The sequence below is a fragment of the Enhydra lutris genome, unplaced genomic scaffold (genome assembly GCF_002288905.1).
Source record: "Enhydra lutris kenyoni isolate GAN:26980312 unplaced genomic scaffold, ASM228890v2 scaffoldscaffold56, whole genome shotgun sequence".
Lineage (NCBI taxonomy): Eukaryota > Metazoa > Chordata > Mammalia > Carnivora > Mustelidae > Enhydra > Enhydra lutris.
Genome location: NW_019154140.1, coordinates 9,814,724 through 9,839,779, shown reverse-complemented (window position 1 = coordinate 9,839,779; position 25,056 = coordinate 9,814,724). Strand labels below are relative to the sequence as shown.

The window sequence follows — 25,056 nt, the reverse complement described above, 5'->3', positions numbered from 1 at the left end:
TTACACTAATTACATAATCAATCATCTCAGGGACTTCGTGTATTTTAACATGGACTAAAAAGTTTCCTTTCTGCTAACCAGAGACTTGAGGGCAGGAATGGGGAGGTATCGGGGAATGATTTGGGGAGAAAAATCAATATCATTCTATTGCACTTGAATATGCATACACACCTATCAGATCACATCTATCAATCTCAGCTATCTTCAGGGCAACTCTATGAGGTAGGGAAATGAGGCCTGCAGAATTAAGGCAAGGGATGTCTTGTAGCTGAAGACGGAACTTGGCTTGTTTTTATTCTGAAGCTAAAGAAAATTTCCAAACATAATTCCTCTCAGAACTAGAAAATCCCCATTAGATTTTATGTTGTTTCAACTGTAGAGTGAGCAGACATCTCAGTTTGTTGCTAACCTTGCTTGTAGAACTACTGAATGGTGTCCTGAAAGAAGCCTTCTGAGACAGTTCTAGGAAGACCAGGCAATGCCCACCGCCATGCCTTCGTGGTTAGTTTCCTGGAGGAGCAGCAACCTGTGGGCTCCTCCAGATGATGGCTAGACCGGAGGAGGGAGTGGGGGCAGGGCTGGGGACAGAGAGTAGAAGTGGGGAGGGGGCGTGAGGAGAGGTGGACTGGGTGGAAAGTAAGGGGCCAGGAAGATGGTTCCAAGTCCTCTCCCATTTCTCTCAACTATGGCCCTTAAATAGCACTCACAGGGCAGGCTGGGGTGGCTGAAGAGTCACCAAAAAGAGGGGAAAAGGAGGCAAGGGAGCCTCATTTCCAGAATGCTCCGGAGTGTTTGGGACTTGGCAATACAGCCAGAGAACTTTCCTTTTCACCCCATTTTTCCAAAAGCAAGTCTTATACCCACAAAACTAAAAACATTTTTTTCTCACATTCAAGGCATCTTCTGTCTTTCCAAAAATCCTCTTTAACCCCACATCCCACACCAGCCACTGCCCATTTTCTGTCCCATTTAATATAAAAAATCTCTTGAAAGAGCTGTCTGCCCGTGCTCTCTTTACTTCTCACCTCCTATTTGCTCTTCACTTCCCTGAAATTCAACTTCAGCCTTATCATTCCACTGAATCTGTCCTTGTCGAGGCACGTTAGGCCTCCATGTTGCCAAATCTAATGGCTTGGTTCAGTCTTTATCATTCTAGACAGACAGATTCTAACCAATCCCTCTTTCTGGAAACATTCCCCTTGCTTGGCTTCCCTGATACCACACCCTCTTGGTTTCCATCCTACCTCTCTGGCAGCTCCTTCTGAGTCTCTGTTGCTGTCTCCTCCTCTACCTGACTTCTAAATATTGGAGCTCCTTAGACTCGGCTCCTGCCTCTCGGCCTATTTCTCTGTTATATCTACCCTTCTCCCTGAGTGATCTTATCTACTCCCAGGGCTTTCAATACCACTAAGTGCTGTTGACTCCCACATTTATATTTTTAATCCAGAACCTTCCTCTAGCTTCTTCACGCAGTTGCCTGCTGGGTGTCTCACCCAAATCTGACCATAGTCCCATCACCTCTCACAAAATCACTCCCTCTTTCATGCAGTCTTCTCCATCTTAAATGTCTCTACTCTCCACCCAGATGGTCAAATCAGAAACCTAGCAGGCATTTTGATTTTTCCATTTTCCACACTCCATCCCACATCCAGTCAACCAACAAGACTTTGGATCTGCTTCCTGCTCAGCGAGGAGTCTGCTTCTTTCTCTCTCTCTCTTTCTTCCTCTGCCCCTCCCCACTGTTCATTCTCTCTCTCTAATAAATAAAAAAATCTTAAAAATAAAAATACTAAATGGATCATGTCCCTTGCCTGAAAGTTAACCCTTCAGAGGTGAACTTTACCAGAGTCCATGAGGCCCTGCATGAGCTGCCTGAGCCTACCTGCTCTTCACTCTCATTTCACTATGCTGTTGCCTTGACTCAATGCCCTTGAGCCACATGGCCCTCATATTTCTTAGAATACATATCACTCTTTCCCATCTTGGGCCTGACTAGATTGCTATTCTCACTTCCCCCATGCCATCTCCTTCCATCCATGGCACAGCTGGCTCCATCTCATCTTTTCTTTTTTTTAGAAGATTTTATTTATTTATTTGACAGACAGAGATCACAAGTAGGCAGAGAGGCAGGCAGAGAAAGAGGAAGGGAAGCAGGCTCCCCGCCGAGCAGAGAGCCTGATGTGGGGCTCGATCCCAGGACCCTGAGATCATGACCTGAACTGAAGGCAGAGGCTTTAACCCACTGAGACACCCCCCAGGCGCCCCTGGCTCCATCTCATCTTAAACACCATCTCCGTAGAAGCCTTCTCTGACCACATGAATGAAAACAGCATTCCCCTCATTCTCTGTAGCACCATGGAACACTATTTCCTTTTATCATCTTCATATTCTATATTTATCATGTTTGCTTTCTTTCTTCCTTTTTTTTGTACACTCCTCTCCCTTCTCCTCTTTCTTTTTTTTTAAAGTAGGCTCCATGCCCAGAGTAGAGCCCAATGAGGGGCCTGAATCCAAGATCCCAAGCGAGATCAAGAGTTGGAAGCTTAACCAACTGAGCCACCCAGGAACCCCTCTTTTTTTTTAAGATTTTATTCTTAAGTGATCTCCATACTCACCATGGGGCTTGAAATCACAACCCCAAGATCAAGAGTCGCATGCTCCACTGACAGAGCCAGCTGGGTGCCCCTCATGTTTTTTTCCTGACTAGCGTCTTTAACTACATCTTATCCATCTTACCTGGCTAAAGTAAGCTCTCCCAGGGCAGGAATTTGTATGTGTATCTCTTTGGCATATCACTGTATTCCCAGGACCTAACAGAATTCCTGACATAAATCAGGCACTAAATATTTATCTAATGTGGGAACGAATGGTTACCTTTAATATGGCCGTCATGAAGACTGAGCAGCCCATCAGCACAAAGATCATAAGGCCTGTCACTCTCTGTTCTCGGATGCCCAAGAACTTGGGTTGTTCTCCAGGAGCAGAGCACTCAGATTCTAGCTTGAGGCTGTTCACGTGCGTGATGGACAGGACAGTTGCAGCCACAAACCAAGGCAGGCCCATGATGGAGCAGACACCCAGCATGATGGCCACCATCAGCAGGTCCAGGTGGTAGCCACAACCTTTCTGTGGGGAAACAGAGTCTCCGTCACCACCCATGGGCTTGTGGTAGTGGGGCATAGAACAGTGAGCTAAGAGTCCCAGGCCCAAAGCATGAAGGGGTGTATAGGTAAGGAAGAAGGGGTCCAGGGATCTCAGACGAGTCTTCCAGCCCCTCCTGGTTTGGAGGGAACAGGGAAGAAAAAAAGGAAACTTTAGCCTATCCTATACATGCTATATCCATTTTTTATTCAAGCACACCCCAGATCTCACCCAGAGTCTCATACATTCAAAGATTCATCTCTTCTTGGCAGAGTAACCAGAGACCAAGATACATCTTGACCATCCTAGTGTCTAGATGATCGACAATAGAGGATTTAGAAATTAATGGCTTCTTACAAACACCCCCAGATTCTTGACAAATATGGATTTGTCTACTCCACATAACGAGAGAACAGAGATGAAGGCATGGAGCCTTTCACTAGTAAATGTGCTAAAATCAACCCTATATCCTTAGAACCCTTGGGCTCAAGGTTCAGTCTGAAAACCCCAGTAATGCACACCATGGGGGAGACTATCTGACTCTAGGAAACAGCACCTCAAGCCCTGAACTGAACCTCAGAAGGATAAGCCTGTATAGGGACTATAAGGAATTGTGCCCACCCCCTTCCCCACAGGTTTGCGAGGACAATGATGGAGTCCAATCTCCCTTCACATCTTTCCATCATGCCCTACTCCGGTTTCATCTCCAAACCAATCTTTGTCACTAGTGGAGGGATTGGAAGCCCCTGAAAACCCTTTATGAGCTCCTTCCATGACTGTTTTTATCCAGGTTCTATAGTTCGTGGTCTAAATGGGCTGATCCTAAAAAAAAAAAAAAAAAAGTAATAGGCTGCTATTTGTTCTTCTAGGTCAGAACTTTTATTACCTTGAGCTTGTGTTCCTTCCTGTTAATGATGACAGCTGTGATCTGTTGGTCCATGAATATTAAGATAGTGCAGAGAAGAGCCGGGATAATCGCAGCTATCACAGTCCACCAGGGATTGGGGCCAATGGGACTAATAATCCACCCTCGATCATCCCTTGTTGGCTGAAGGGGAAAAAAACAAAGTTTTATTTTTGTATTTTAACTGTAGTCATTAGGGCAAAGCAGATCAAAATAAATCAGAATATTCACATTATTCTTAAATGAGAATCCTTAAAAAAAAAAAAGTCATGTGGGGCATCTGGGTGGCTCAGTTGGTTAAGCGTCTGCCTTCAGCTCAAGTCATGGTCCCAGGGTCCTGGGATCAAGCCCCACGTCAGGCTCTCTGCTCAGCAGGCAGTCTGCTTCTCCCTCTTCCTCTACCCCTCTCCCCTGCTCTTGTTCTTTATCTCACTTGCTTTCTCTTTCTCTCAAGTAAATGAATCTTTAAAAAAAAAAAAAGTCATAAAATACAGCAACTCCTTAGGAAATCTATGACCTTGTTCCAAATTCCCTTTGAGTCAATCCCCAATTATCAACTTCCTATGAAATATTCATTAATCCTTCACTTCCTTCTCTTACTCTCCAAACCCACATACAGAGAAAGCAACTTTATCTGAACATTAACCCAAGTAAAATAACAAAATCCACTGTCAAAAAAGAATTTTAATACAATTATAATTAAGGCAAATATAAATAATTTTTACTATCTACCTCCAGATTTCAGACTGGTCCCCCCAGAAGCCATACAACACATGTCACGGCACAAATAAAGGCAAATAGAGCTCATTGGCTCAGATTGTGTTGGTTCAGGGGCCTTCTCCCATCAGCAGTGAAACTGGAGCCCAAGTACTAGAGACTTGAGAGAAGAGCCCAAGACTATTGAACTTGAGGGCCTGTTAGGTCTAGGACCCTCTCCAATATCCCTGTAAGACCACTACTGTTCATAAATCTTGTTTGGGTGTTTTTGACATACTTAAACTCTCTTAGATCCTCAAACCCCCTCCAGGGTATTCTGGGGAAGAAAAGTTCCCCTTGTCTAGCAAGTAGTAATGGAAGATAAAAGGCCAGGGATACAAACTGGCCCAGAATTGACCCAAACTCAATGAACAAAGCAAAGACTGCAGGGTGCCTGGGTGGCTCAGTCATTAAGCATCTGCCTTCGGCTCAGGTCATGATCTCAGGGTCCTGGGATCCAGCCCCACATCAGGCTCCCTGCTCAGCAGGGGGCCTGCTTCTCCCTCTCCCACTCCCCCTGCTTGTGTTCCCTCTCTTGCTGTGTCTCTGTCAAATAAATAAATAATAATAAAAAAATCTTCAAAGAAAAGACTGCTACATCCAAAGTAGTTGGGTCCATATGGGTCATGACTGTAGGATTCAAATGTTAATCAATAATGCCACCAAATCCCAAATTATGAATAGCTTAAGTTCTGAAAGTTTATAGAATCCATGTCTCCTTAGTAACAATGTTCTAAGTTAAATTCTCAAGTCAGCATAAAAATTCATTAAACTCTGGCTGACATGGGGTGCCTGGGTGGCTTAGTCGATTAAGCATCTGCCTTTGTCTCAGGTCATGATCCTGGGGTCCTGGGATCAAGCCCCATGTCACTGGGCTCCCTGCTCTGCCAGGAGTCTGTTTCTCCCTATCCCCTCTGACCTCCAATCCTTGATCATGCTCTCACTCGCTTGCACTCACTCTCTCTCAAATGAATAAAATTTTTAAAATCTTAAAAAATAAACAAAAACAAACCTCTGACTGACATTAACACATTAGTAACAGTACTAGCCTTCAGACCAGGTCTTAATCACTAGGGGCTATGTGGCATAATAGAGAAGGAAAGAAGAAAGAAAATTTCTTCTTTGCTTCCTGAAAGGGAGGCCTGCCAATGAGCAACATTTTCCTTGACATTCTCCCGTTTTCCCTCCTCATCTCTTTCCTACCTCCCAGAGGCCTTCTTCCCAGATGTCCCAGAAATTCAGTACCTTCTGATTATCTTAAGCCTACCCATCAGGGAACCTTTCCAAGGACTGCTTAATGTTCTCGAATTACTTATTTTTACACCAAATCCATTCCTCCTGGAGGGTTGACCTTAGCTAGGTATTAGAGAGAAAGCTGACTGCACTCATTCAAACAAAGGTGAGAATGACATATTCTCGGAGAAATTATATTTTTAAAGAGGCTGTTTTTTTAATCCACAAATTTCTAACTGATGGCATTACAGTGCATTTAACAAAATAAAAAATTTTCAGGCACTATGGAAAAAGATATTTTTACCTAGGTCTATTTCAGGGAGGGAGAGAAAAAGAAAGGGAAGACAAAAGCGTGTGGTATAGAGATGTTTGTAAGTCAAGGGGCTGCCTTTATTCCTGTCTTCCTTCTCCTCTCCAGCTTCTCCTGTCTTCTCATTGTATGATTCTTCCCAGGTCACTGAGTACACCAGGGCTTTCCCTCCCCTCAGCTTCCCATCCTCTGTGTTACTCAGCGCACCTAAACAGATCTAGAGTCCCCACATATGATCATTTGTTTGCCTTTTTTGTATACATTTTGGGTAAAATATTATAGATTATAGGGAGTTATACAAAGAAACACTGAAACAGGGCTGAAGAGCTGTCCCAGTTACTCTGGTAGGAGCGCTACCCTGTGGGCAAGGCCCTCTGGCCCGCTCGCCTCTTCCTGCGGCACCATCCTTGAGGACAGGTGCCAAGTCCTAATCCAGCTTCTTTATCCCTCCTAGTGCCCTTAGAGAGTTGATGCTCCGTGAAAGCGCTGTTAACCAGACTTGTTCCAGGGACCCCACATTTCCACAGAATGTGGTATGTATTTAAGCAAACATGTGAATTCCGTTGTTTTAAATCTTAAGACCTTCTGTTCTTTTAACCACTTTAGGGTTCTGTTCTCGGACTTTTTGGGCTTGAACTCAGCTAACCCTGCAGAGTTTGCTCTTCTAAAAGGTAAGGCATGAGGAGCAAAGTTTAGAGGGAGGGCACTGTGGAACACAGGATTCAGGTATGGTACGGCCTCGGGGAGTAACTTTTCTGGGAAACCACGCGAGGGCACCAAGTGCCCTGAAAGCTGTTTACCTTGAACACACTGGGAACTTGAAGTTTTGGGGATGGGACTCCAATCAAAAAGTCGATGATCACCATCGTGAAGATAGTGAGGAAGACAGCAAAGTCACTCACCATGGAGCGTACCTGGTGTGAGAAAGGATTGGAAAAGCGTTTTATTAGGTTAAATGCAGTAGAAAAGAATTTAGTATTATACAAGTTTTAAAAGTCCTCGGAAGCATGCTTTCATTTTATAACTGAATTAATATAAGCATATTTCAACAATAGGAATATGTTACTATGCCCAGGCTAATACCCTAAAAGCGTGGATATGATGGGGGAGAAGGAACTATTCAGCAAGCTCTCATGTCACCGCCCTGACTGGGAAGAGTTCTGTTCAGAGGATTTATGCCCAGGCGGAGACAACAGTTCTGAGAACTTGGAATGAGATTGTCTATGCCAGTCAAGGTCCACTTGTGCCGGCCGAGAGCCTAGGTGGCGGCTTCGACTCCTCTTCTCCCTTACATCTAACAGTTCATCTACCTGCACGCAGTCCTACTGGCTCCCCCTTAGAACAGAGCCCGGATCTGAGCTCCTGTCTCCACCTCCACTGTTCCGACCCGGATCCATGTGTCCATCGGCTCTTGTCCCGTTAAGTACAGCAGACCCTTAACCTTGTTCTGCCCTTCTCGAAAGCGGCCAGGCTGATCATTGAAAACAGAAGTTGGAACAGGTCACTCCTCCACGAAAACCCTGAAATGGTGCCTCATTTCACTGAGGCAAACACCCAAAAGGCCTTGGCCACTGAGGCCCCCACAGTGCAGTCATCACGTCCCTGAGCCCAGCTTCTAGGACTTCCCTGCTCGCTCGCTCTACTCTAGTCCTGCAGACTACTGTGTCATTTCTTACTCGGGCCAGACTCACTCCCAGCTCAGGGGCTCTGTGCTTGCTCATGCCTCCACCTGGAATGCTTTTCCTCCGGGTAACATGTCAGGCAGCTCCCTCACCCCCTTTGTGTTCACGCAGGCATCCCCTGCCCCTGGGGGTCTTCCCCAATGATGCTACTTGACGCTGGTCACCACCCTCTACTCCAGCACCTCCTCTACTGCTTTCCCACTTCATTTTCTCTATAACACTTCTCACCACTTTGTGCCCCAGAGGGCTTTATAGTTTAGTGTGGCTGTAATAAAATAAAACATCTCAGGGCGCCTGGGTGGCTCAGTGGGTTAAAGCCTCTGCCTTCGGCTCAGGTCATGATCCCGGGGTGGGCTCCACATTGAGCATAGAACCTACTTAATAAAACAAAGAGGGTCGCGTGTTCTACTTGAATGAGCCAGCAAGGTACCTGTCACCTGGCACTTTTAAACAAAATTTTTAAGTATTAATCCCTCATCCCCCAACACACATTGAGGAAAGGTTACCAGACACTAAGAGAGGAGAATGCCATAGTGTGGCTTGTGGGGACGTGTGGGGCTGGCCACCTGCCGCTCCACTCAGCGCACAGAGAATCAACTGTTACATTAGAATTCTAATGCAAAAGACATTCACGAGCATGCTACCTACTCTGGTTGGGAAGTAGCGGCTTGTCTTAAATGTCTTTAAGGTGCTTGAGAGGATGAAGGTGGTGAAGAAGAGAATGCAGGACCAGAAGAGCACGTCGGGAGTATAGGGTCCATGATGGCCACACGCAGATCCCGTGAACTCTCCGTGCATCTCCTGGCATTCCTGGAGGGACAAGCGTTCTGGGTGATGAGAGGCAGGCACAAGGGAATCGACAGCTCTGGCCTTCAAAGCCTGCCACTGTCACCCCACAGTGGCCAGGGATGCGCGGGGGAGCGCAGGCCACCAGCCACATCTGCCTGACCTCCATGGGGCTGTGGTGCTCCCACTTCTAGGGGCCCCTTCCGACAACTTCTTGTCCTTAGGCACTTTTGGAAATGAAACCAGGATGGTCCCAAGCAAGCACGCAGTTCTGGGAGGGCCTGGCGGTTTGTTTCTATTACAGAGCACTTGCCATTCTCAATGTTCTTCAAGCCTCACCACACTGGGTGTGCGCCCCCCCCCCTCGCCCTGCCTGGTGTCATGTCCCATATTTCCTTAGAGTGGGCACCGGATATGGGGTGTGTGGGAGAGAAGAGAAAGGCAATCTTCTTTTCCCTTTATAGACAACGGAACTTCTGAAGGGGGAAAGGGTCAGCAAGAATAGTTTAAATAAAAAAGAACTTTCTTTTTGAAAACACCAGACCTTGCTGAAGGGCTGCCATGCTTCCCCCCGCCCCCCGCCACCCCTCGGCAGTCACAGCACCTTAACGTAGCTCCCAGACTTACACTAACAGTCAGGTTGGCCCAGTGGACTTCTGTCGCCACGATATTGTGGTCCTTCCAGTACTGTAGGGTATGATTGTTGGGATTTTCTGGGAAAGTACACCTGCAGCTAAGGGGAAAAGAAAAAAGATTCCTGAAGAAAGCAGCCAAGTATTCCATTAAATACTTTTAGCCATGTGTGGGCTAACGGTTCTGTCAGAGCCTGCCTTGTTGCTCTTTTGCCCCTTCAGATCCCTGAGATTGGTCCTGTTGCTTGAGGCCCATTTGTGAGTCCAACCACATCCTTATTTTCCAGTCAGCCATTACTAAAGACAGACACAAATCAGCATGTGGGTCTTGAATTAAATTGTGCCAACAACCAAGCTCGGCATCTCACGTGCCCAGAATTAGCCCTGGTGGTTTCCTGCTTAGTTTCTTCCTCTCAGGCCCTTCCCATGAATTCAGTCTACAGAGCAGGGAGGACCTGATACCCCAGTCGGCTCTCAACAGCCTCCTCCAAGCCTGGATATCTCCTGCTCCTTATATCCCATCACATTCTTGTTCTAAAAATCAGAGTCTCAGGATGCCTGGGTGGCGCAGTTGGTTGAGCATCTGCCTTCATCTCAGGTCATGATCCCAGGGTCCTTCTCACTCAGTGGGGAGCCTACTTCTCCTTCTGCCTGCTGCTCCCCCTGCTTATACTCTTTCTCTGTCAAATAAACAAATAGAATGTTTGGGGGAAAAAAAATAAATAAAAATCAGTCTCCTGAAATTGTGATGCAAGCTCTTCCTGACACTGCTTTATTCCCGGAAATATCCCACCACAGCAGCCTCCTCTTCCATCTAACTAGACCAGATCTGCCCACCCACTGGCCACCATGTTGCCTCCCAGTCCCAACATGCTTCATGCTTGAACTGGCTCCCAGGATACACAACAAACACAGACATTCCCACCAACTTTGTATCATCTGTAAATTTAATGAGCATGCCTTCTAAGGATATAGTGTGACAAAATCAAAATACAAAAAGATCTCAACAGACTGTAAGAGGTGGAAACCAACAAAGTGAAAAGTAATAGGGAGAGCTATAAAGTCCTACATTTACGTATGAAAAATCAATTCCAGCTGTGCCTGGTTGGCACAGTTGATTGAGCATCAGACTCTTGGCTTCTGCTTAGGTTCTCATCTAGGGGCCATGGGTCCGCGTTCGGCACAGAATCTGCTTGGGACTCTCTCTCTCCCCCTCTCCCTTTGCTCCCCGACCCCAATCCGCGCACTCCTTCTCTCTCTCTCTCTCTCTCTCAAGTAAATAAATAAATCTTCTAAAAAATCAATTCCAGGGGCACCTGGGTGGCTCAGTGGGTTAAAGCCTCTGCCTTCTGCTCAGGTCATGATCTCAGGGTCCTGGGATCAAGCCCTGCATAGGGCTCTTTACTCAGCAGGAAGCCTGTTTCCCTTCCTCTCTCTGCCTGCCTCTCTGCCTACTTGCGATCTCTGTCTGTCAAATAAATAAATAAAATCTTTTAAAAAATAATAATAAAAATAAATAAAAATAAAAAATAAGAAATAAATTCCAAATTTGGAAGCAACGAAGATGTCCTTCAGTAGATGAATGGATGAGCTATACTATACCTAGACAATGGACTATTATCCAGCACTAAAAAGAAACAAACTATCAAGGCATTAAAACTATCAAGGCATAAAAGATCTTTAAGGAGATAATAGTATGTGAACAAAGGCAGTCTGAAAAGCCTATATACTGCATGATTACAACTATATGACATTGTGGAAAAGGCAAAACTATGAAGATGCTAAAAAGACCAGTGATTACCAGGGCTCGGAGTGTTAGCAAGGGATGAGTAAGCAGAGCACAGAGGATTTTTTTTTTTTTTTTTGACAGACAGAGATCATAAGTAGGCAGAGAGGCAGGCAGAGAGAGGGAAGCAGGCTCCCCACCGAGCAGAGAGCCCGACGTGGGGCTCGATCCCAGGACCCTGGGATCATGACCTGAGCCGAAGGCAGAGGCTTTAACCCACTGAACCACCCAGGAGCCCCCACAGAGGATTTTTAAAGCAGTGAAACTATTCTGTATGATACTATAATGGGGCGTATATCATTACAGGTTCATCAAAACTCACAGAATGTATATTACCAAGAGTGAACCCAAATGTAAACTATGGTTTTTGGGTGATAATGATGTATCAATGTAAATTCATTATAAACTTACCACTTCAACAAACTTACCACTCTGGTATATGGGACGGCGATAGCAGGGAAACTGCTCATATGTGTGAGCAGAGGGTAGATGGGAACTCTCTGCACCTTCTGCTCAATTTTGCTATGAACCTAAACTGCTCTTAACAAATCAGTCCAGGGATGCCTGGGGGACTCAGTCAGTGAAGGCTCTGCCTTCGGCTCAGGTCATGATCTCAGGGTCTTTGGGTCAAGTCCCAGGTCAGGCTCCCTGCTCAGCGAGAGGTCTGCTCTCTCTCTCCTTCTGTCCCCTCCCCCTGCTTGTGCTCTCTCTCCATCTCCGAGAAATAAATAATAAAATCTTTAAAAAAATAAAATAAAATAAAAAACAATTAAAAATTTAAAAATCAGTTCCACACATACCAACATAAAATAATTTAAAGAGTTGGAGAGTTCTAGCTGCCAACAATGGAAGACAAATATGGAAAATACCATCTTGAGCTTTATTAACACAGAATTACAGTATTCAGATCCAAAGTCTACTCAATCCAAGGCTGGGTACTTTTGTTTGTCTTCTCTCATTAGGATATAAGCCTCATGAAGGTAGATCCATTGTCTGTCATGCCCTATGACAGAGCCTAAAAAAGTACTTGGCACATAGTAGGTGCTCAACAAATTTTGTTAAATGAATATATTATTTTTAAAAAGGTCAAAGAATGAACTTTACCCCAATGCCAATCAGCAATCCACAAGGCTTTAAAGACCATACTCCTTAATGGTTGTTATTTTGTAATTATTAAAATTTCATGCTACTGCTTATGTTCCACATATGAGTGAAACCATATGATAACTATTTCTCTGCTTGACTTATCTCGCTTAGCATAATCCCCCTCTCCAGGTACATCCATGTCGATGCAAATGGTGGGTGTTCAGAGTTTCTGATGGCTGAGTCATATTCCATTGTATATATGGACCACATCTTCTGTATCCATTCATCTGTTGAAGGACATCTCAGCTCCTACTACAGTTTGGCTATTGTGGACATCCCTGCTATGAACATTGGGGTGCATGTGCCCTTTCTTTTCACTACATCTGTATCTTTGGGGTAAATATCTGGTAGTGCAATTGCTGGGTTGTAGGGTAGCTCTGTTCTTAACATCTTGAGGAACCTCCATACTGTTCTCCAAAGTGGCTGCACCAGCTTACATTCCCACCAACAGTGTAAGAGGATTCCCCTTGCTCTGCATCCTCACCAACACTTCTTGTTTCCTGTTTTGTTAATTTTTGCCATTCTAACTGGTGTAAGTTGATATCTCATTGTGGTTTTGATTTGAATTTCCCTGATGGCTAATGATGTCGAGTATTTTTTCATATGTCTGTGAGCCATTTACATGTCTTTTTTGGAGAAGTGTCTGTGCCCATTTTTTGACTAAGTTATTAGTTTTTTGAGTGTTGAGTTTGAGAAGTTCTTTATAGATCTTGGATACCAGTCCTTTATCTATAATGTCATTGGCAAATATCTTCTCCCTTTCCGTTGGTTGCCTCTTAGCTTTGTTGACTGTTCTCTTTGCTGTGTAGAAGCTTTTTATCTGATGAAGTCCCAAACAAATAATAGCACAAAGGACCATAGGGGAAGGGAGGGAAATGCCAAAGGGGAGAAATCAGAGAGGGAGATGAACCATGAGAGACTGCGGACCCCGAGAAACAATCTGGGGATTTCAGAGGGGAGGAGGGTGGGAGGAGGGGATAATAGAGTGATAGGTATTGAGGAGGGCATGTGCTGTGATGAGCACTGGATGTTATACCTAACTAATGAATCACTGAACACTGCATCAAAGACCAATTATGTACTATACAGTAGCTAACTGAACATAAAAAATTTAAAAATAAAAAAAATAGTAATTTCAAAATTCTAACAAATTTTTTATGAATTCAGACCTTTAAAAGGTTAATAAATCCATAAGCAAAATCTATGGAAGTATATCCGTAGCTAGGTGACAGACACCTCCTGGCAGTGTGCTCTCTCTGCTCAGACAATTCCAGGTTGAAATTGTTTGCTTCACAACCAGACCCACCACATCAGAAAGGTACAGCCAACAGGGAGTGAACTGGATGGACAGAGCTAAAGGTTGAGGATCTCTAGTCATAATTTGGAGAATACTATTCCAGAGAAGAAATGTTTTATAAGACTAGACTTTCCTAGATGGTTGAAAACACAGCCAAATACTGTGCTTCCTTTCCAGCTGATCTGAACTGTCTTAAACATGCGAAGAAAAGAGTCTCTTGGATTGAAATCTAGGTAAGTAAATAGATTATTAGATCTTTAGGAAACAAAGTAAGAGGCTTGTGGATCTCTAAGGAATTATTATTATATCTCTACTTAATGATTCCGAAGAATAGCCCATATATATTTTCAGAAAATCTTGAAAATATGCTCCAAGGACTCACAAATCCTTGTAAAAAGTTCTTCCCAACAACTAACTTGAATTCCCCCCCCCCCCCCCCTTTGCAGCCCATTTTTGTCTCATGCCTGAACCAAAAGCCATGCTCTGGAAAGCATTTCTCATGTGCCCTAAGTTTCACTCTTAGTCCATCCTCTCCATCATCACTCCTGACTGTTCTCCTCTCTGGCAGATCTTCCAGGTCTCCACATCCCCAGCCCTATTTCCCAGCGAGAGGGCCAAGACACTTCCTTATTCCTTAACACAAGCTACAAGTACTATCTGGCACACTGCATTCAGCCCATAAAGTCAGGTCCCCTGCACAATTAAAAAAAAAGAAGGAAGAAAAAAAGAAAAGACAAGTAGAAACCATACTTACTAATACAGGCTAAGGTGGTCCAGCTGGCTGTGCATGTGGATGGGATAGGTCTCTGCCAGGTGTATCAGCTTTTCTATGGCTTCATAGATAAAAATAATGCAAATCAGGGAGGCAAACGCTTCTTCTGTGAAGCGGGTAATGTAACAGACAAGGGAACTGGCATCAGTTGCCACAAGGACGATACACAGAAAGGCGGTCCACAGTCCAATACAAGCTCGCAGGGAGAGGTATGAAAGAGCGTAGTCTCTGAAACAAGACCAAGGTTCATCAGAAAGTATGGATGGATGAATTACAAGACAAAGGGTCAGAAATGTAGTTAGTTTGTCTCATAGTACCCATTCTGGTATTGCAACCCAGTTTGTCCCTAATTCTGACTGTACTTCCCTCCTCAATGCTGCCCAGGGACAGCTGTGACAAAAGATGTGCTCTGCAAGCTGGTATTTGCCACAGTAAGGACATGGGAAATGGAGAAGGAGGGAATAGCCCTCACCCATTCCTGCCATTTTTGGCCAACGTGATTCAGATCTTATTCTTGCAGTTAGGAAAAAAGAGCTGGCCCTTGTTCCACATATTCCCACTCCTAATACAAAATGGAGAAAATATTTTATAGGAAAAGTAGGGAGATAAGGGCACTGCCAAGTCTCTACACATCACTAGCAACCAGAATATGAAGGGGGTGTATTAGGCCAAATTAAAAGTGAACTTGAAATAAAAATAGAGGAATTTGAATTAGCTAGGAAAGTTTTTTTTTTTTTTTAAATAAAAAGCCAAGACTTCAATAATGGCTGAGGGACGTTAATAAAGCTCTTTAAGACTGGGAGATGCACAATTTTAGGTACAGTACTACCCGGGGGACAGGACAACAAACCAAATGATATTTGTCCTTCTGGTTTTTACAATCCAGAGTAATATTTGCCTGCTTACCCTCACCTAGGATCCTGGCATTCAATTCTAAGAGCACAATAACACATCGAGTTAGAGTTTTCAGAAAACCGAATGTCTTACTTGCAGAATTTGAACAAAATCTTTTCAAACACAAGCACTGGCCCCGTACTTCCTAGGATGGTGAGAGCCTGTCCCGCAAACAAGGAATAGGCAATCCCAGTCATGGAGGCTCCAAACAAGGATTCAATTGCACTCTATGGGGGGAAAAGAAATCATCAGAGTCCATAACCCATCTGTAACCAGTAATGTGGGCTTCTGTACATTCCTGACTTAGATCTCTTGTGTGCCCTGACAAGCCATTTGCTTGTGTTTCATCTTAGCAGGAGTGAAGAGTACACACCATCTAATACCCTGTAAATGGGTACCACTGTGATGATTCAGGTGCCCAAATCCAACCATGTACGATTCCTTAACTAAGTCCTGTTCTTCGGGGACTTCATTCAGTATACAGAAATATACACAGAAAGCACAATGACACCATTCACACGATGAGCCATCACTGAGTCACCTCAAATGTCAAATGACATTGATGTATCATTTTCCATCCTTTGCGCACCAGGTAATTCAACTGGGCCATCAACCACTGAAATTGATATTCAAGTGGAAGAGAGTCTATTCTAAAGGGGAAACTGTGTTGCTGCACAGTATGAAGTCAGAAGACCACAGTAATTCAGTGGAAAGGATTTAATCTCCTTGGTCCTAGCCCGGGAGCTTTCCCCTTCAGCGGACTTGGCTGGCAACACAGTACTTTAAGTCTTGTTTGGGAACCCATAGAAGTGGTTAAAAGTCCTTACTATGCGTCCCTCAGTGGCTTCTCCGAGCAATCCCCCAAAGGTGATGACAGGTGACATGCAGGCACAGTACAGGAACAAAAAGGAGGCCAAACACTGTAAGCTGAGTGCATCCCGGTAGTCGCTCCAGTACCAGGGGGCCTTCCGCTTGATGTCCAACACCAAGCCCCCAAAGAGCCTGTGGAAACATGGCAGACACCTCTGACATGGTCCTGCTTCCATGAAAGGATCTGAACAGCACCCATTTGAAAAGCCCTTCATATGTGTTCTGTACTAAGACATACTTTGGCTTCAATTTGACCCCAAGTACAAGAGATCTCTTGGGGGTCAGCACAGATTCTATTTGCAGCTAAGGGCGTGAGTTTGACTGATTATCCCAAGCCTAAAAAGGATGAATTTAGGTGTGCATGTTACCCATTCCAAAAAATTAATGTGAAATTAAGTAATAGCTTCAAATTTCAAATCCTGAGCTGTTAGGAAGAAACGTACAAAACCAACTCAAGGTATTAAAGTTGTTAGTTTTAGTATATGTAGTCTACATTAAAAGCCCCATCACATGCACTTTCCTGCTCTGAACAGCTATCCACCTTCCTGTTGAGAAATTAGCATAATAATTCATTCATGCAGTTGACAAGTAATAGCAGATAACTTCGTGCCAGGCGTTATGCCAGGGACTAGAGAGGCAGCAGTGAGCAAGACAACACAGCCCTTCTCTCCAGGACCCACAGTCTAGTGCAGGAGATAGGCAGTGCAGTGAGGGTGTCCCCGCAGGCAGCATAGGACAGGGAGGGACATTTCAGTAGGGACTCAGAGAACAGATCAGGGGTCAGCCCGATGAGGCAGAGGGGCTAGCACGGGCGCCACCTAGAGGTGAGAAAGCATGGCTGACCGAACTATGGGGAGAGGTGGGTGGAGGGGAGACTGTGAGGAGCCAATGCCCACAGGCGAGGATGGAAAAGCTGGAGAAGCTGGAGAAGCCAAGTCACGAAGAGCCTTGTAAATTGTTTTACAGAATTAGAACCTTATGCTAATGGCATGTCACATCACTGAAGGACTGTAAACAGGAGAACAACATAAACATGCATTCTGAAAGGATCTGTCTGGCAGAGGTATAATGAATGGAAAGTGGGGCAAGACTGGAGGCAGTGGATTGGGATGAGGAGAAGTGGACGGATTCAAGGGCTGAATCAGGAAGTCCTGCCACAGGACTCAGTGGCAGGACTTTGGGGACCCTTCTCCACTTCCCAAGGATGAGACAGATCAAGAGCAATATATCCCACACCAAGGAGGAGTAGCGTTCTCAAACAGGGTCACTTTTTCTGAGAGTGGAGTCCCTGCATCAGAGTGAAAGCTGGTAGGTGAGTCGCAAAAAGTCACTCAGCATTCTACAGGACAAATGGCCTGGTCTCCTCTACAAATCAGTGGCACAGAAAAAAAGGAAGGAAAGCTGTTATAAAATAGGATCGTAATAACCAAATGCAACCCCTGATTGGGTCCTATGTCAAGCAAATAACTCTAAAAAGATGTTGCTAAGACAATCATAAAAAAGTTGAATGTGAACTGAGCATTAGACAATTTAAAGAATTAGTGTTAATTGCGTTAGATTTCCTTAATGGCATGATAGTTGTTTTTTAAAATGTCCTCATCAAACAGAGATACATACTGAAGTAGTTACAGGTAAAATGACATGATACTGGTGATTTGGTTTTAAATAATCTAGAAAACATAAAAATAAAACAATTAAGTGGGGAGAAATAGATGAAACATAATTGGCAAAGTGTTCATCACTCTTGATGGGCACACAGGGGTTCATTGTACCATTCTCTCTTCTGTCTTATGTGGTTGAAATTTTCTATAATAAAAGGCTAAAAACAAAAAATGAGCTATTCTTTCATGAAAGGAGGCTTGGCCAGCTCTTTCTTTCTCTCTGCCTGACAGCCTGGAGAAGAACCAGGAGGCCTGGAACGTGGGCGCCAGGGGAGAAGGCCCAGCCAGCTCTTGCTCTCTCTCCATGTGAATGCCTTCTCTCCCCTAGCCAGGTGCACTGAGGGCACAGGTGGACACAAGGCAGATGCTATTCTGTCTCGCGCATTTGCTCTTTTCCTCTGGTTTGGCTGGGTGTAGTTGGGATTCACCATTCTTTAATTTACATCAGTAACATCACAATCTAGGTCTTGGCTTAGGGAAGAGAGGCAAAGATAAGTTTGTTTTTCGTCTATCTGGCAAACCTAGCTTAGGTAAGGAGCTATCTATAGGATCTAACCCAGAGTGTGAGAATTCCACCTCAGGGTTTGGAACCAAGGCTCCAATTTGTAATAAAGTGTCACTCTGTTTTGCTTTGTCCTCTAGGTAAATAAGACCTTATAGACAATTGTGACTAGTCTAGGGCACGATATAAGCGTTTCTGGGTCTTTACCAACACAGAATCTTGGTACCGTATGAATATCACCTCTTAATCATTGATGACCTTCCTCGGTAGGGTATTGTTCTGGGAAAATAATCTCCTTCTGCAATAATGAGCCTCACCCCACTAGGCAACCAGAGATGCTGCCATGACTGCTCAGCAACCCCCTGGATGCAGGAGGCACCTTCAGGGAGGAATGTCTGTGAGTAACAGACAAAGGATTTATGTGAAATGGATTCCTGAGAAGCCAATGGAAAGGGAGGACATCTGTTTGCCTAGTGGTGATTAAAAAGGGAAAGAAGGGATGCCTGGGTGGCTCAGCTGGTTAAGTGTCTGCCTTTCGCTCACGTCATGGTCTTGGGGTCCTGGGCTCGGGCTCTGTGTGGCGCTCCTTGCTCAGCAGGGAGTCAGCTTTTCCCTCTCCCTCTGCCCCTCACCCCTGCTCATACGCTCTCTCTCTCTCTCAAATATATAATAAAATCTTTTTTAAAAAATAAATAAGAGGGGGGCGCCTGGGTGGCTCAGTCATTAGGCGTCTCCCTTTAGCTCCGATCATGAACACTGCAGTCCTGGGATTGAGCCCTGCATTGGGCTCCCTGCTCAGTGAGAAGCCTGCTTCTCCCTCTCCCACTCCCTTTGCTTGTGTTCCCTCTCTCACTGTGTCTTTCTCTGTCAAATAAATAAAATCTTTAATAAATAAATAATTAAGGACAGAAAAGATCTGAGGCTCTTATTGGTAATATAACTATAAATTAATAATTTCTGAATACTGTTTACAGAGTCAGCCTTATATCTCACTCATTCATAAAATCAGACCATAATCACACATCTACCACAAGATCAGACACGGATGCTTCTCTTCACATCTGAGACTTCCTTTCCCTTTCAAAACTACCCTTGATGTTCAAGTTTTGCTGGGATAGGAGGTACACAGGGATATGAATTTAAGCTTGATGTAAGACAGGACTTACCCGTGTAGAGGGTCACTAGGCTCTGGAGCACTGACTTAAGGAGCCCTTCTCTGGAGGGCTTTAGGGACAGGACAGCCATCCTCTGTCTGGTGTGCTTTGGAAGAAACCTGTTTGAAGTGTGGGGGTGGGGGGTAGGGATCATCGAGATAGCAGCTCCTGATTCTTTTCCTTCATTAACCCTTCCCCAAAGCGGCAATACCCCAATAAGGTACATAAATACACCTTGGAAAAGCCCTTTTCAGAGTATCCTTGTGGTGAGGCTTCTGGCCTAGGAACACTCTAGTCAGACTTTCTTTTTTTTTTTTTTTTTAAAGATTTTATTTATTTATTTGACAAACAGAGATCACAAGTAGGCAGAGAGGCAGGCAGAAAGAGAGAGGAAGCAGGCTCCCTGTGAGCAGAGAACCCGATGAGGGGCTCGATCCCAGAACCCCGAGATCATGACCTGAGCCGAAGGCAGAGGCTTTAACCCACTGAGCCATCCAGATGCCCCTAGTCAGACTTTCCTCATTACTATGTATGGGAATTCATCAGCATCATTGCCTGCATCAACATCAGGGAGGCCCAAAGACACTGTCTTAGCCCTGGCACAGAGGGCCACGTAATACAGAACTCACCTGTCTCTTTCCCACCTTCTTAGAGTCTATACTCCCCCATGTTCATATACCTCACCATCCAACAAGTAGAACATCCCTGAAGTCTCCAAGTTTTGCCCGAGGCCATACAATATAGTAGGCATAAAGCAGGTTCTCCACCTCAAAGAAACACAACTAGTGGTATGAAGAACTCCAAAACCTAGGCTGCTAATGTATTTTTAGTCTGTGCAGTCCAGGCAGGTCCAGAAAGTTCTAGGATGTCCATCTGCGTGGGTGGGTTTATGCTCACTCTTTGAGAGTGATCTCATTACTCTGAGATTGGGAAAGGGGCAAGAGTTGGCACAGAACCATAATCTCTGACGCAGGCATTAAGTCCCCTTGTAGTAGCCACTACAAGGCTACAATGGGAGAAAGGCCATGTGTCTTGGGGTCTTCTACAAAGGGTTCTAAGGAAAACTTTAGTAGGAGTTCAGGAAGAGAAAATATCTCCCTCACCAAGCAGACTAGGCTCTGAGCCTAGATAACCCTTCCTTTCAGTCTCATCAACTCCATAACTTCCTGACAAGACACAAAGGGAGAACTTCCTTAAACCCTACATGAATTTGTGATTAAGAGTACTTTGATGCCATGAGAAAGCGTGTGATGATTCTGGCTGTATGAGATTCTCTTTTGGGATGTCCGGCACAATTGTCGAGAATCTGTAATTGTTGAGATCCGATCTAATGCTCTCCTCAACCCCCACAGGGAATTGATGATAAATGACGCCCTCAAAAGGCCTGAGACTCTAGTTTGTTCTCATATGACACCAAAAGAACCCTGAAATCTCATCCCTGCATGGATATCCTTTGGAGGAAATCCTGTTGCCCTCATTTCCACTACCTTCAAACTTTAAATCCTGGGGTGTGGACACCATTTATATTCAAAAGATTAATCACAAGTCTGAAATACTATCAAAGCCATTCCTGTTCTCCCCAAAACCACCACCTCTTCCAGAACAGCCTCAATCCTGGAACCTATTCTAAGGACAGATGTTTCCCTTGAACTACCTTTCAAAACCAGGCCTCCCACCCAATTCAGACTTCTCCCAACTGTAAAGAAAATGTTTAACTCACTTTTGGAGGTTGCTCCCTCATTTTAGTGACTCCCTTCCATCAAAGGGCTGTTCCTTTCCTCCATGATCCCTCCCCAGAACCCAATTATCTTTCCCCAACCTCAAATACCTTCCTCCAGCCAGGAAACACACCTCCCCTCTGGAAACTGCTAGTTAGGTGCCTCTTCTGCTGCTTCTCAGTCTCCTTTCCCAGCTCTTCCCTGAATTTCCAAGAGTGGAAAAATAGATGACTGTCTACAATTCTAAAAAAAAAAAAAAACCCTGAGTTTCCACTGCATAGAGTACTGAGGAGAGAAAAATAAGAAAGCAACTTCAAGCAAAGAGGGAAAAAATAAGGTGAAAGTGAGGAAGTAGAGGATGTAACAAAGCTTTTCTCTGTGATCAGAGTCCGGTCCTGAGAATCTCCACGACGTGTCCTGCTTAGACAATTTACAGAGACAGAACTATGGGCTCAACCCTCTCCCACAATCTGGGGGAAACCCTAGATGTCACTCCAACCCAAAATATCACCCTCTTGGGGCACCTCGGTGGCTCAGTGGGTTAAAGCCTCTGCCTTGGCTCACGTCATGATCCTAGAGTCCTGGAATCGAGCCCCACATCGGGCTCTCTGCTCAGCAGGGAGCCTGCTTCCTCCTCTCTCTCTCTGCCTGTCTCTCTGCCTACTTGTGATCTCTGTCTGTCAAATAAATAAAATAAAATCTTAAAAATATATATATAATCCTCTTTACCACCTTCCCACATGACAAATAAAACCAAGTCTGGAGACCTGCTTCCCTAACCTTCCATAGAGAACCTTCTCCTTGGGCATCTGTCCATAGAATCCTGGCCTAGAAGAGTAGGTTGACTATTCTGAAACACACACACCTCTCAAGTACTACCTATATTCCTACCCTAAGGGAGTTTCTTAAGTTCAAATAATTACTCGGTATTTATCTATACTTAGTCCACTCATGCTGCAGAACAGAGATCATTCTAAAAGTATTCATTCATAAGCTCTTCAGATATTGAGTACCTAGTCTGTGCAGGGCAGGGTGCTGGGTGCTAGGAATAGAATGGGCACCCCACCCTCTAGCGGCAAACGTTCCAGCGGGAAGACAACAAATTAAGCAATAATAATAAAGTATGAGAAGGGCTGGAACCTGGGGCGGGGCGGGGGGGTGCATCCCGGGGGGCCCGGGGAGGGGAGGCGGGTGGCAGACGAGTGAAGACAGAACTCAAAGCTGTGGCACCACATAGCAGGAATACCAAACCTCATCTGTAGAGTCTTAGAAGGCTTTCCAAAGGAAGTGACACCTAAGCTGAGACAAAGGACAAGTGGCAGCCTGGATATGAGTAAGAGGATGAGTGTTCAAATCGTGGAATAATGTGGGGAAAGGAGGGGAGGGGAGACAGACTGTGGTAGGTAGTTTGAGAAACTTGAATGAATGAATACAACATCTGATATATTTGCAATACTTATTATAGTCAGAGGTTCCATTTGGAAAGTCATTCCCAGGCCGAATACTAGGGAAACGAAGGCTGAAAGCAAAAAGTCCGACTCGTTCCTTTGCACACCTTCAGCCCGGTAAGCAGTACAAGCTGTGAAACGTCCGCGGACTTACCTCCCAGTGCGTTGAAGTTCTGGCCCGCTGTGGCCCCCGTGTGGTTCCGGTTCTATGTGGCAAACATTTCCGTTTGGAACTCCAGGCATTTTCCTTTTCTCCTTTTAACAAAGGACCCCCAAATTAGTAACATCAGCCATCTATTCTGTCCTTCCTGCTACCAGGGGGTAGTGGTAAGGAGAGAATCCAAAAGCAGCCCCCAAACACCCAAGGGTTTGTCGTTTTCAAATGCACTTACTGATTTGGGGCAGTTTATTTGATTTTGTTGAAAAACAAACAAGTACACAGAATTTCGCCCCCTCTCTACTAGTACCTGACTCCTAACTCTGCCTTGCACAGAAGTATGAAAGCTTTGGCGTCAGCTCTGTCCTAAGTTCCCGTTTCAAATCTCCCTCTGTGTAATCTTACTTTCCCTTAAAACTTTGAAGATAGTTTTATCTATTTGTAAAACTAAGGATAAAAATACAGACTTAGGGATGCTGCCAGCAAGGCTGAGCTAGCATTTGTAAAGCACCAAGCGCAGTGGCTTGTGTGCAGGTGCTCCCTTTCAACTCTAGTCAGGCCACAAGCCTGGGTGACTGGCTGCGACTCCGCACCTTGCTCCTTTCATTGCATGGCCTCATCTACAATCTACTCCCAAGAAATGTCCTTCCCTCCCCCTCTCTGCCGCTGGGGAGCCTTGGGGATGCTAATGTGCATACATTACCTGGGAGGGGACATTTTTGGGTGGCTCGATTCTAATGGAGGGGTCCCACTCCCCTGGAGGCAGCACAGTGACCTGATCCAGGAACTCATCAATCCCCGCCAGGAGATCATCTCGTTCTTTTGCCTTATATGCCACGTCATGAAAAATCTACAGGGAAGAAAAAACCCTCAGGAAAGTTGAAAATAACTTTACTTAAAACAATCACCAGTGAATATGGTGAAGGACAGATACAGCCTCATGATTTTTATCTCCGTCATAGGGATCTGAAATGTGGAAAACTTTAGCATTTAAAAAAAATGCAAAAATAAAGGGCTCCTGGGTGGCTCAACTATTACACGTCTGGCTTCAGCTCAGGTCATAATCCCAGGGTCCTGGGATTCTCCCACTCCCCCTGCTTGTGTTCCCTCTCTAGCTGTGTCTCTCTCTGTCAAATAAATAAAATCTTTACAAAAAAAAAAAAAAAAAGTAGATATAAACGGATAAAAAACATAAACCCGAAGATGAGATGGGTCAAGAAGGACTAGCTATGTGTCTGTTAGTACAAGAAGAGATAAGACTCTAACATTGTATCGTTGTCATCCCTCCAAAGAATGGAACAAAGGGCAAAAGGCATGGGAAAATTTCCTGATCATAATAGTTGGAAAAACTGGATGGAATTACTAATGAAGTTCTCTCCATGAAATAAGATTCCCAGTCAAAGAGAGATAAGACACAACCCCCACCTCACACTACCTGCTAAGACATGCCTTAAAAACATTACACTGAAGCTTACATGAGCAGTGCAGGCCTTACTAAGGTATATAGTGGGGATCCAGCACCATGGCAGCCAAAATATCCAGTTTTCTTGGGACATTCACATTACAGTGCCCAAGTTCATACCCCTGACCTTTATGCAAACTGTTCTTGTTTACATGGAATAAGAGTGAGGTTTCTTTATGTAAATAGCCTTTATGTACGGAATTAACCATCCTCTCTAGAAAGTTGTCAGCCTTTGTGTCTTTCTCTCTAGGTATCCTAATTGGCAATAATAATTTTCCCAGAAAAGGAATTCTCTGAATCCTTGATTTCTCAAAAAGGGAGAGATAATATAGGAAGAAATACCTCCAAGAAGGTTTGGTCCTCCTACAAAAGGCATTCAGAGAAGTGACCTGTACTGCTTCCCTGAAGATAATTACCCAGGATGGTAATTATTTTATCTCCAAAAAATAGCACAGGACTTGGCACAGGGTAGATACTCAGTAAGTGTCTGTAGCATGAATGGGAAGAAGTGGCACATACCTCATCTGTCATGATGGTAGCCATGGATCTGCCAATCTCATGGTACTGCTGACCTTTCCCTACTGGACCCAATAGGATAAACAAAAATCTGGCAACACACACAGAGGATGAAATTATAAATTATGTCAGTAAACATAAAGAAATGTCATCGTATTCCTCTCTAAACAACAAAACATTTCTCTTTCCTATCAAACAGAAATCACTGTCATAACTTCAATAAAACGAG

At 44.6% G+C, this 25,056-nt stretch overlaps 1 protein-coding gene across 1 annotated transcript in view; it reads right to left on the bottom strand.

Annotated features, from left to right (window-relative positions):
* The window catches only part of LOC111157846 (solute carrier family 4 member 8), a 52,199-nt gene that overhangs the window by 18,511 nt on the left and 8,632 nt on the right, over nt 1-25,056 (bottom strand). Inside the window, exons 7-17 of the mRNA XM_022519534.1 lie at nt 24,831-24,918; nt 23,553-23,699; nt 22,847-22,947; nt 16,167-16,341; nt 15,433-15,566; nt 14,428-14,673; nt 9,440-9,545; nt 8,675-8,836; nt 7,145-7,258; nt 4,028-4,189; nt 2,875-3,126 (exon numbers count right to left, since the gene is read on the bottom strand). Coding sequence (XP_022375242.1) covers nt 2,875-3,126; nt 4,028-4,189; nt 7,145-7,258; nt 8,675-8,836; nt 9,440-9,545; nt 14,428-14,673; nt 15,433-15,566; nt 16,167-16,341; nt 22,847-22,947; nt 23,553-23,699; nt 24,831-24,918 — 1,687 coding nt within the window. The remainder of the gene's footprint in view (nt 1-2,874; nt 3,127-4,027; nt 4,190-7,144; nt 7,259-8,674; nt 8,837-9,439; nt 9,546-14,427; nt 14,674-15,432; nt 15,567-16,166; nt 16,342-22,846; nt 22,948-23,552; nt 23,700-24,830; nt 24,919-25,056) is intronic.